At 41.7% G+C, this 12,844-nt stretch overlaps 1 protein-coding gene across 5 annotated transcripts in view; it reads right to left on the bottom strand.

Annotated features, from left to right (window-relative positions):
* PTPRZ1 (protein tyrosine phosphatase receptor type Z1) overlaps positions 1–12,844 on the bottom strand; it is a 144,804-nt gene that overhangs the window by 60,507 nt on the left and 71,453 nt on the right. For all 5 annotated transcript variants that reach the window (XM_055712534.1, XM_055712535.1, XM_055712536.1 and 2 more), the window contains exons 3-6: positions 9,193–9,372; positions 7,236–7,387; positions 3,022–3,117; positions 2,694–2,760 (exon numbers count right to left, since the gene is read on the bottom strand). In XM_055712534.1, the coding sequence (XP_055568509.1) occupies positions 2,694–2,760; positions 3,022–3,117; positions 7,236–7,387; positions 9,193–9,372 (495 nt within the window). The remainder of the gene's footprint in view (positions 1–2,693; positions 2,761–3,021; positions 3,118–7,235; positions 7,388–9,192; positions 9,373–12,844) is intronic.

Raw genomic sequence — 12,844 nt, 5'->3', positions numbered from 1 at the left:
TTGGAATAATGTAGATCCTTACATAACTTATTTCAGTCTAGTTACTGATTTTAAATTTCTCCCTATTTGATAAGTATTCACTTATGAATATCTACATTTTCAGGCTGTGCATTAACTTGCAGTTTTACAGATATGTTACTTCCTGAGCCCTGTACAGGTTTCTGACCTCTCTGTCTTCAGAATTCTTTAAAAATTTGGTAAGAACAGCAAAGAACATTTAACAGTTTACTACAAACCACTGATGCTATTCTTCTGTATAATGACTGTTCCACTGAGTTACAGTTTAAGAGCTGTCTCCTCCCCTCTCTGTTATCCATGTACCATGAAAGGAGAACATTTAGCAGTGTCAAGCAAAGCCCATCCTTCCATTTCTCCTGTTAACCAGCCTTCAGACAGAAGCTATCATTGCTATCTGGCACATGTCTAGTTAACACATTCTTCCTCCAGTAAAAATGAATGACCTGCCCATTTTATCTAGATGCTTGGGGACATGAAACTTCTCAATTTTTAGTAAGAATCCTGCCATACACTTTGTAATTTTGGATTTTAAAATGTCCTTTATTGTGATGATTGACAGCTTAGATTCTAAAGTGAAACACCTACAAAGAATGATGAGAAATACAGAGTTTGTCTGGAAGGAATAAGACTGCTTGCCTGCAGAGCTTGAGAACTCAGCAACTGGGATTAAAATAAGTACAATACAGATATGACTGACAAGGACAGATCATGTACATCGTAGACAAGGACAGATTGTGTGCTATTCACTTTTCTTCAGGAGGAACAACTTGATTTAGTCATGACCTGAATTTTCAGAGCTTATTTGCATTTATTCAAGAAAATGATATTCTGTTCATTGTTGAAGTGCCATGTAGTGGCTGTATCTTGAATCTTGCTGCTGATAGTTTTACAGCTCCTTCCAAGGCTGTAGGACAAGTATCTGCCTTGATGTATTACTTGTTCTCCTTTGTGTTTCATAGAGAGATGGCACACAAAGATAATGAATCTTAACTGCTTTCTCTTTCTCACCCCTCTGTAATTTATGAAAGTTGCTCCCTTTTATATTTGTTGAATGGTGTTTGTTTTCTAGAGAGAAACAATCTTGACTTCAGTGTCATGCTTTTGAAAGCTTTTAAAATAGTGGACTAATAGCTTTTTACATTTTCAATGTATTGATCTCAACGGCCTTTGCAAAGCTCAAGCACCATTACATATAGGAAAACTGAGACAAAATTAACCATTTACTTAAGGGCACGGCCAGGATGTAAGAAAATATCCCTGTTCAAGACAGTACTCATTCATGTTTACTCTTGTGCAAAGCCACTGTGAAAACGAGTTAGAGCTCAGATCTCCTCATTTACCACCCTGAAGTCCATGTGCTCTGACAGGAAACCACGGGGAATTCTAAAATACCAAAGTGTCAACATTTGGTTTGAATAATGCTAGTACAAATATAATATAATTGGATTATTTCAGATTTACACAGGAGCTAACAAAAAAAGAATCCATCTCCTCTGAGTTTACTCAATACTGATATTCATATGGTCTCACACTTACAAGACATATCTTCGATGGCTGTAACAGGATTATTTGGCCTCCAACCACAAAATCCAGAAATGCATGATTAAGAAAACTCACAGAATAAATGAAACATTTCTCTCAATTTAGCATTTAAAGAATTGTGAATTCCTCATGATGGTTTTATTTATTCATTTACACTTACTGCTGTTCTTACAAGTATTCAGTCTTGGGGTAAATAACTCCTAGAATCACAGCCTATCTCAGGTTGGAATGGACCCATCAGGGTCATCGAGTCCGACTCCCTGCTCCTCGCAGGACTACCTAAAATCATATGACTAGAAGTATTGTCCAAACGCTCCCTGAACTCTGGCAGGTTTGGTGCCATGACCACCTCCCTGGGGAGCCTGTTCCAGTGATCGACCACCCTCCCAGTGAAGAATATTCTCAGTATCCAACTGACCTTCCCCTGATGCAGCTTCATTCCATTTCCTCATGTTCTGTCTGGCCACCAAAGAGAGGAGATCAGCGCCTCCTTGTCCACTACCCTCCTTGAGGAAGCTGCAGACTGTAATGAGGTCACCCCTTAGCCCTCTATTCTCCAAGCTGAACAAACCAAGTGACCTCAGCTGCTCCTCATAAATCTTGCCTTCAAGACTTTTCACCACCTTGGTCACCATCCTCTGGGCACACTTTAATAGTCTGACATCCCTCTTATACTGAGGCACCCAAAACTGCACACCGTACTCCAGGTGGGGCCACACCACTGCAGTGTAGAGTGGGACAGTCACCTGCCTTGTCTGGCTAGCTATGCTGTGCTTGATGCGCCCCGGGACGTGGTTGGCCCTTTTGGCTGCCTGGCACACTGTTGACTCATATTCAACTTGCCATCAACCCAGCCCCCCCAGATCTCTTTCCACGGGGGCGCTTTCTAGCCTCTCATCCCCCAGTTTGTACGTATAACCAGGACTACCCAGTCCCAAGTGCAGAATCAGGCACTTGCTCATGTTAAATTTCATATGGTTGGTGACTGCCCAGCTCTTCAGTCTATCCAGCTGATTTTTGATGTTTCTTACAAAAAAGACATGGCTGAGCTCTAGAGAACAGCACATCCCATACTTACAGTGAAACGGAATTTAGTCTAATTACTAATCAATAAAACACAGAGGCAGACTTACCAAAACGACTAACACTATCTACTCCATTAATGATTGGATTATAATCCGGATTATCTTCTAGTCCAATCTGTCAAAAAGAAATTGCATTTTTTAACAGTACATTTTTTAACATGAAAAAAGATTGAAAGTTGCAGTTTACCACCAAAATTATAGATGACTTAAAGCACAGCAAACGTATTTTGCTCATTTGCTCTTCTGTAAGAATAAATTAGAAAGATATATGCAAATTTTTAACTCGGTGATCACACATTGGAACCAGTTAAATTCAGTTTGAACATCTGCCGTGTTTCAAAGCTTGTTTAATGACATAAAGATATACTTTGTTTACCTCAAACAAAATTGATAAAGCTCTTAACTTTCCATTTCCTTTAATTGCTTCTTCGAAATTTGTAAACTGATCTGCATCATAGCAGTAGATTTGCATCTGCAAATAAAAATATATTCAAATATTATACATAGAAAAATTTAAATAACATAATCAATAAAGTTATTTATATCCCCATTTTGAGAAAAAATGCCCAGGCAAAAAATTTCATTACAAATATAGAGACTTTTTATCTATCTCACATGCATTATCTGAAGATATAAGACGGAATTCATCAGCTATTAGCTGTCTAAAAATGACGTCTCCTGGAAAACCACTAGATATGCAGGAGTTATCCTTTCAAGCAGCACAATGCTCTGCATGGATAATACGGTAAGCCAAGATAACTTGTTCATACTAGACATCTAACCTGGAGTACTCAGGTGAGATGAATCTTGAAATCACTGGTAAAACATGGATAATGAGGCAAGATGTCCCTACTGCATCTGCCTTGCAGTAAATGTACAGAAGCATTGGCAATAAAGATTATCAGGTATTTTGTGCCCATATTTGACTGCTGTCATGGGCACTGAGTTTGTTGCACACCTTCCTCTCTTCCTCCAGATGCACTTGGAAGTCTACTCCAGTGCCCGGTCACCGACATGAATGGGGGAGTGTCCTGCTCTATTAGCTTTTCATGTGATGATGATGGAAGAGAATGTTCTCTTTGATGCCTTGGTAGGACAGGTGGAGCGTGAGCAGGAATTTTTAAACAGCTAATGAGGTAAAGGAAATGACGCTGCCCAGGGAAAACTCCTGGCTCACAGCTTTCCAAAGAGACAACTTTGGCTCTATTGCTTTGCTCTGACATAGAAGTCCAAAGTTCTTAGCGTGAGAAGCAGCACAGCTGACTGCCACAACTACATCTTTTTAACAGGCAAATGATGACAACATTATGCTGGGTGCCACTGTGGGTCTCAGTGAGAGCTGCCCCTGTCCTCCAGCCCACCTCCACACTGTTGCAAGAATCGTTTGGACTGGAAAAGACCTTTGAGACCATCAAGTCCAACTATAAATCTAACACTGCCAAGTCCATCACTAAACCATATCCCTAAGCACCACATCTATGCATTTTTTTAGACACCTTCAGGGATGTTGATTCCACCACATCCCTGGGCAGCCTGTTCCAATGCTTCAACACCCTTTCAGTGAAGAAATTTTTCCTAATATCCAATCTAAACCTACCCTGGATCAACTTGAGGCTGCTTCCTCTTGTCCTGTCACTAGTTATCTGTGAGAAGAGACTTACCCCCACCTGCTTCCCCTTCAGGTAGTTGCAGACAGCAATAAGATCCCCCGTGAGACTCCTATCCTCCAGACTAAACCACCCCAGTTCACTCAGCCACTCCTCATAAGACTTGTGCTCCAGATTTTTCACCAGCTTTGTTGCCTGTCTCTGGACACGCTGCAGCACCTCAACGTCCCTCTTGCAGTGAGGGGCCCAAAATGGGACACAGTATTTGAGGTGCAGCCTCACCAGTGCTGAGCACTGGGGGATGGTCACTTCCCCTGTCCTGCTGGCCACACTATCTCTGATACAAGCCAGGATGCTGTTGGCCTTCTTGGCCACCTGGGCACACTGCTGGCTCACGTTCAGCCAGCCATTAATCAGCACCCCCAGGTCCTCTTCCTCCAGGCAGCTTTCCAGATGCTCTTCCCCAAGCCTGTAGCGCTGTGTGGGGTTGGTGTGACCCAGGTGCAGGACCCGGCACTGAGCCCTGTTGAAACCTCATACAGTTGGCCTCAGTCTGTCAGTCCAGCCTGTCCAGATCCCTCTGCAGAGCCTTCCTGCCCTCCAGCAGATAGACATTCCTCCCTAACTTGGTGTTGCCTGCAGACTTACTGAGGATGCACTCGATCCCCTCATCCAGATTGTCAATAAAGACATTAAACAGAAGTGTTCCCAATACTGCGCCCTGGGGAACACCATTTGAGACCGGGCGACAGCTGGATGTAACTCTATGCAGTACCACTCTTCAGACTTGGCCATCCAGCCAGCTTTTTACCCAGTGCAGAGTACATCAGAGTACATCCATCCAAGCCATGAGCACCCAGTTTCTCCATGAGAATGCTGTGGGAGATGGTGTCAAAGGCTTTACTAAGGTCCAGGTAGGCAACCTCCACAGCCTTTCCCTCATCCACTAGGCAGATCACCTTGTCACAGGAGATCAGGTTTGTCAAGCAGGACCTGCCTTTCATAACACCATGCTGGCTGGGCCTGATCCCCCAGTTGTCCTGCACGTGCCGCATGATGGTGCTCAGGATGACCTGCTCCATGACCTTCCCCAGCACCAAGGTGAGGCTGACAGGCCTGTAGTTCCCTGGATCTTCAGATGGTACCAGAGGGTAACTGGTCTTAGTATTAAAGACTGAGGCAAAGAAAGCATTAAATACCTCAGCGTTTTCCTCATCCTTTGCGGCAATGTTCCCCACTGCATCCAATAAAGGATGCAGATTATCCTTGGCCCTTCTTTTGTTTCCAACATATTTGTAAAACCATTTTTTGTTATCTTTTATGGCAGTAGACAGCCTGAGTTCTAGTTTGGCTTCTGCCTCTCTATCTTCACTGTGCATAACCTCGCGACATCCTTATAATCCTCCAGAGTTGCCTGCCCCTTCTTCCAAAGGTGCTAAATTCTCCTTTTTTCCCCAAGTTCCAGCCAGAGCTCTCTGTTCAGCCAGGCTGGTCTTCCCTGCCAGTTCATCTTTCGGCACATGGGGATGGTCTGATCCTGTGCCTTTAAGACTTCCTTCTTGAAGAATGTCCAGCCTTCCTGGACTCCTTGGCTCTTCACAACTATCTCCCAAGGGACTCTTGTCAACCAGGCTCTTAAACAGGCCAAAGTCGGCCCTCTGGAAGTCCAGGGTAGTGGTTCTTCTGACCGTCCTCCTTATTTCTCCAAGAATCAAAAACTCTATCATCTCATGATCACTATGCTCATGATGTCCTTTGACCATCACATCACCCACCAGTCCCTTCTCTGTTTGCAAACACCAGGTCTAGCAGAGCATTTCCCCTGGTTGGCTCACTGACGAGCTGTGTCAGGCAGGTATCTTCCGCACACTCCAGGAACCTCCTAGATTGTTTTCTATCCACTGTGTTGTATTTCCAGCAGACATCTGGTAGGTGGAAGTCCCCCACCACAAAAACAAGGGCTAGCGATTGTGAGACTTCTGTCAGTTGCTTGTAGAATGTTCCATCTGTCTCTTCATCCTGGTTGGGTGGTCTGTAACAGGCTCCCACCAGGATATCCACCTTGTTGGCCTTCCTCCTGATTCTTACTCATAAACCCTCAACCCTATTGTCACCATCACTAAGCTTTAGGTAGCTGAAACACTCCCTGACATACGAAGCTACTCCACTACCTCTCCTTCCTTGTCTGTCCCTTCTGAAGCATTTGTAGCCATCCATTGCAGCACTGCAGTCATGCCAGTTACCCCACCATGTTTCCGTGATGGCAATTATGTCGCAGTTTTCCTGCTGCACGATGGCTTCTAGCTCCTCCTGTTTGTTGCCCATGCTTTGGGCATTGGCACAGATGCATGTCAGTTGTGCTATGCATATTGCCTGAAAACACTGGCATGTCGCCCCACAGCTCATCTCTGACAAGCTTGGGTTTATTCCCTTGTTATTTATTCTCTTATTCTGCCAAACCAGCCAGGGGTATGCTGGCCCGACTGCCTGTGAGTGCAGATGCACCCAGGACCTGCTCTCATGAGGTGACTCCTGGCATGCCACTGCCAGCTCTTTCCAGCCCAGCAACATGGGCTGCATTTTATCTTGGTAAAGTCCAGAAGTCTCATGGGCCCTCAGCAAAGCCCCAGCTTTGAAAAGTTCATTTATACTTTAAACAACTGACTGCCATGGAATATGATGGGCCAAACTCATAGGAGCTTAACTGTTAGTGGGAGCTTGAACTTTGTCAGATTAGCAGAACCAACTTCTAATGTCACCTTAGAAGACGTGTGAAAATGCACAGTTTAAACGTTCTCAACATGCCACGGAAAAATGCCTTATGCTGCCCTTCTAAAATCCATCATTTAAATATTACTAATTTGGACTTAAGTGACTTATTATAGTTGCAAATAGACCTTAATCAAGTGATAAACAAAGGTATTTAGCATAAGTATTACTTATTGCAGAATGTCAAATTGTCAAAATCTATTCTGTACTTTACCTCAAGAGGAAATTTTTGTCCTTCTAAACTATGTTCCGATCCATCTGATGACACGTTGCATTTTCCCCAGTGAAAAGTGATCTTGCTTGCTTTGAATACGGTGTCTAACCCACCTCCACTTACATAATAATCATTTGTCAGGTTAATTTCCACTAAACAGAGAAAGAGAGGGGGGAAAAAAAAAGGAGTGTCAATATAAAGGCAAGCCAAGGCACCTATGACTTGTATTTTGGTATTAGGTGCTAAAAGGTAAATATGATATGCTTATTTCCCTGTATTTCATAAGCACTTTGACAGGAAATTGGTTATTTAAACTAAGTAAGAAGTGTGGTAATTCACTATTAGCATGGAAAAATATGTTCCATTTCATGCTGCAATTCAGTCATCCAACGAAGTGCACTATTACATTGGTCTCCTGATACCTGAAACTAGGCACAGAACTATGCTAAAAAGCTCAGAAAACTGGTTTAGCCACCAATCTGATGGTCTAAGAAAAGAAATTAAAGAAATACATAGCTTCCTGAAACCACCTGTGCTGTTAACAAAGAGGAAAATACCTCCCCCTCGCTAGCCTCATTATTATCATAATTCTAGATACAAATCATGAAGCAACACAAGAGAAGACATTTTTAGCCAGTTCTTAGGAGGACTGTCCTGTCTGTGAGACCCCTTAGCTGTGGAGCAGTCTCCTATGTGAGAAGGTGATGACAGGTCTTCAGCTGGACATAGCTGTACACAAGCTGCAGACAGGACCGAGCATTTGTCTTCTGGAGGGAATGAGCAGGGTGGAACAGAACAAAGCCCCACATGTGGCTTTCCTACCTCCAGTGACTGTGAATTGTTTGACCTCTTGCTATAACAGCACTAAATGGAGTTCAGTTTCACTACCTTCCTTTCCTCAAAACCTTGAAGACAATTTTAACTGCAGGTAAAATTAGCAGTTCCTGTTATAATATCTGAATTGCTGTAGATGAGGAAGATCTCAGTTCACTTTTACAGACTTTAAAGAACATTTCCTCAGGGATCTATTGAAAAGACAAATGCACTATTTAGCTAGTAGGGCAAGAGGGAAGTGATTTGTGGAGTACTATGTAGGAAGTACATGAACAGAAATCAGGAACAATGACACTAAAATAAAAAAAAATATATAAAATCGAATAAATAAAAAGGCTGGCCTAGCGGTCCACTGAAATTGGTAGAAGGTCAAAGACCTCCTCCACACCTATGCCCAAAACAAAAACAGTACTTGCAGCAAGCACCTTTTAGTTACTGCTATTCTGAATTTGTAAGTGGTTGCAAAAAGATACGTCTGACAATGTAAATGCCCCCATAAGCTTTTTTTATAGCTGGGAGAAATAGGCACTTGTAGGCATAAATCACTTTCTAAAATACATTTCTAAGACAGGTAAGACAAATCGGACCATAAAAGCACCTATTTCTCTTTGACTGTATGAAGTCATCTAAGTGAGTAATTCAGACACAAGTGCCTACCTTACAGGTGTCTATCTGTACGTGAGATGAATCTCATCCTGAGTTTTTTGAAACCACAACTCATCCATGAAGTGCTTCCAGATAAGTAGGTAATTTATTCATATTTTTTAAAAAATCATTTTTGTATACTTATTACAGATTCTAGATATGTATTATGATTATAATTATTTCATAGCAAATGCTAAATCACTGTTTAGGTTCACTGAAGTCCACATGATGGGACGACAGTAACAAGGCCATTGCTTTGGATATATCTGTCTGTGCACGTAATTTTTATTTGTGTGATTTCTCTATTATGCTTGGCTATTGTCATCACCCGTTTTTTTTATTTAATGGAAAAATTCAGAATGCACCAGCTAAGGAACAGTGAAATGAAAATGTTTCATTAGAAGTCCTTAGTTGATTGTCTTCCTTATATCACTTTTCTGACGTCATTTAACTCCAAACATGAAATTTGATTTTTTACCTGTTTTGCCAGTGTTGCGAATGAAAGTATCTTCCAAAGTTTCCTTTTCCCATCCATGGAATTTAAGCTTCTTTAGATTCACATTTACTTGTGTAAGATCTTCATCTATATTAATAGGAGATTGTTTGGCACCATTACAGGCTGAATATTTCTTTCCCCAGTTCTTTTGGTTCAAGGTTCCTAGAAATCAAAACATTTGGGATAAATACATTTAAAACCTAATCTGACATCCACATATTTTTTAATGTGGGAAAGTTAAAACACAGTTTGCAATCTGTGATCACAGCACCTGTCCTTCTTTTAGGCTTATCTGTAGCAATACTTTGCACACCTACCACTGCATCCTACCTTCAACAGTTAAGTCACTTTTTGACCATTTTAGACACTATGCAGACATGTTTATGAATCTCTAGGGAAAGCCAAAACCAACAAAAAACTACTCACACACAATATACAGATATAATAAATAAAACAGGGGTGGCGGGAAAGCTTTCAGGTTAAAGAAATTGGGAATTACTGCAAAATTATCCTTTCCAAATAACACTTTTAATCATATGCACGTCACTAACATTTCTTCTGCCCAATGAAGTCAGACATCCAATAAGATTTTGAAATAAATAAAAGCAGGACGATCTTTTAAAAATCCTTACACAGAGGGAAGAAGGTTAAGTGATTCTAGTCTGAAAAAGGAAAAAGGTTAGTGGTGCTCTGGCTGGAGAGCCTGGCTTTGCCCATGGAGGGCCATGCACACACACTCCAGCCATTGTCCTTCGCAGCTGCTGGGCGAGCCTGGCCAGGAGGTTCTGTGCTGCAGCAGGACACGTCCAAGGCACAAGGGCTGCGCGACTTTTCACTATGGCCAGTTCAGACACAGACAACATGGACACAGACGGCACGTGCCTCTCCAAAGACTTGATTATCTTCCATAAGAAACGCTCAAGTACTCTACAGATCACTGTGAGGGGTTAGCAGCTGCTCCGAGAATCTTTTTTTTATATAACATAGTAATATATATAATACAATATTTTGTGTATGTTTACAAGTTTACATATAAACATTTTTTTCTGACAGAGAATTCTGCTAACACTTCAAAGGACTAATTAAAACCAAGAGATAACTGCACAGACTTAAGAAAATATAATTGCTTCAGTTAGCTTCCCACTTACTAGTAGTTAAGAGCTAATATTAGTGCTTCCGATGCACACATCTGAATTTTATTAGACATGCTGAAATGAGCCAGTGCTCATTTACAGGCTGCTGCGCTACATCCAAGTCTGTCGGCAGAAGATTTGCTATATCGTACCCCAGGCAAGGACAGCCTTCATGTTGCACTCAGAAAACTCAGAGTGGGGAGGAGATGCAGCCAGTCCCGTAACCATGACAATAGGCAGTAATACAAGATGCTCATCTGGACAGCCAGCTGCCTAGAAACAAACCTGAGCTAAATTATTCAACAAGTATCAAGTCAAGCAAGTTACCAATATCAACTTGCCGCATCAGAATTACTGCAGGTCAGATGGGATGTAAACTCATTTACCTCTTGCAAACAGCAACAGAAGAAGCTGTTAGGCACAATGCCGAGCAAACCAAAATGAGCTTACGTCACAGGGTTATGAATCTGAATATCCCGCAGGTGGGGATTACAGCTCTGTGCTGAGCAAACAGCGGTCCCCTTGGGAATGGCACATGGGGTAAGCTTCCAGCTGCTCCTCAAGTCACACTTGCCCTGGACGTTAGCTGTCAGTTAGTTATAGTTTATCACCTGGGCAAAGAATGCAATGTCCTGATTTCTAATGTGCTTTTCAGAAGAAAAGTGTGGCTAATATTTCACCTTCTCTCTCAAAAGCTTCCCTTAAGAAATTCTGAGCCCAAGTCAACCAAAACTTGGAGATGATCATAACAAATATTGAAGGCTTTTAAAATCAAGCAAGACAATTTTATTTAAATATAGATTAGAATAAACTTTTAAACAGAAAAGGCTCCAAGCAAGGTCAGATAGGACAGAAATAACAATTCTCAGCTTGCCCTGTGCATCCTTGCAGACAGGCCCTTGTTTTCAGGTCTGCTTTCGGCCAGCTTGGTGATTTTCCAAGCTGCAGCAAGCTTTTTAGAGCCCTCCCTGGCTCTTTGAAAGCCTCTGCCAGTTTGGGCCATTTTGGCTGCCCATGGTCATCCCTCAGAGTCAGACTGTGCTCCCTGCTCTGTGCTCTGTTTCTTTTGCTCCTTCCCTTTGCCACTGCCCAAGGCCTCCCCAGGCTCCTTCTGTTGCCCCAGGACAGTAGAAATCTTTTTCTTTCTACTGACATACCCACTCCCCTTGTTCACCTGCAGTCTCTCCTTCATCACACCATCACAAATCTTTTCCCAACATGCATTTCCATTATTCTACTCTTCCTACCACTAACATCTGAACTGACTGAAAACTACTTTTTTTCTCTCCCACCAGTGTACTCTTGGGTATTTTCTTTCATGTTTCTTTTGAAAAATGTCATTATCCCATTTTGCATCTTCCCTTTAAATTCCTACTATCACGTTCAATAAAAACAAATACATTAAAATAAGAGAAAACGTTAATCTCCTTCCAACTTCCATAGTTACATATTTTGTGGTTTTATTATGTAGAATGTAAATTCTTTGACTTGGTAGTCATTATCTGTGCCTCAGTGTATAATATAACAAATTTCTAGCATGAAGCTAATGATAACAATAGTAATCTTAGCTCATCCCAGAAGATGGTGTTGTGCCAACACTAATCTGTCACAACATCCTGAGCCAGGGCACGCGGAGTTACGTAGGATGCTGGTATGGCGATGTTGTGGCCCAACAAAGGAATTTTCTTCTTTCAGTTTGGATGTGAAACTTTTTGTTAAGTATTGCCAAAAAGAAATGAGGGAAATGAGAAGGTGAGATGAAGAACATTATTTCCTGTTCGCCAGAAAGGCCTCAAACCCACGATATGAGCTTGCTAGAAAGATCTGATAATGTTCTGCCTTTTTTTCTGTGTAGAAACAAAGGCAATTCAGCCAAGCAAGTGATTATAATAAAAATATTCTCCTTTCATGAAGAACTTCATTGTTTACACCTTGTTGAAATCTTACAGCATCTATGAATCGTTATGCCCCAAAGGAAGTTTTAGAACAGTGATTCCCATGCAATTACATATTGCCACACACTCACCAATAGTCATGGTAAGAAGCTGCTCTATCTATATTATGTATGCAAATACTGTTTCATCTACTCTCTCGTCAACACAAAGAAAAATATCTATCCTATCTGTAGGAATGCTAGCTTGAAATCATCCAAGGATAAATGAAAAGTATTTCGTGGTTGTGGAGGACAAGAGGTAAGACTTCCAGCTACGACAGATTAACTGAATGCTCCAAGTCAATGCTCCTACTGGCAAATTTGAATAGGTATTTGACAACTTGTAATCAGTTTTCTTCTTTGTGGTCCAGCAGCTGCTGTAATTGAAAAAGTTCCATAAGCAAAGGACACCATTGCTATTACTGTTTACAGCTGCAGAAGTACCAGTGATTTCAGCACTGAGAAACACAGGCAATGTGGAAGCTCTCTTTCTAAGGTAAAAATGACACCGAGCTCAGTAACGAGGAATACGATCTGTGTACATTTTGAAAGTCAAGAGAAAAATCAC

This window comes from Falco cherrug, chromosome 5, assembly GCF_023634085.1.
Source record: "Falco cherrug isolate bFalChe1 chromosome 5, bFalChe1.pri, whole genome shotgun sequence".
NCBI lineage: Eukaryota > Metazoa > Chordata > Aves > Falconiformes > Falconidae > Falco > Falco cherrug.
The sequence above is the reverse complement of the archived record's forward strand: the minus strand, read 5'-3'. Positions and strand labels throughout refer to the sequence as shown.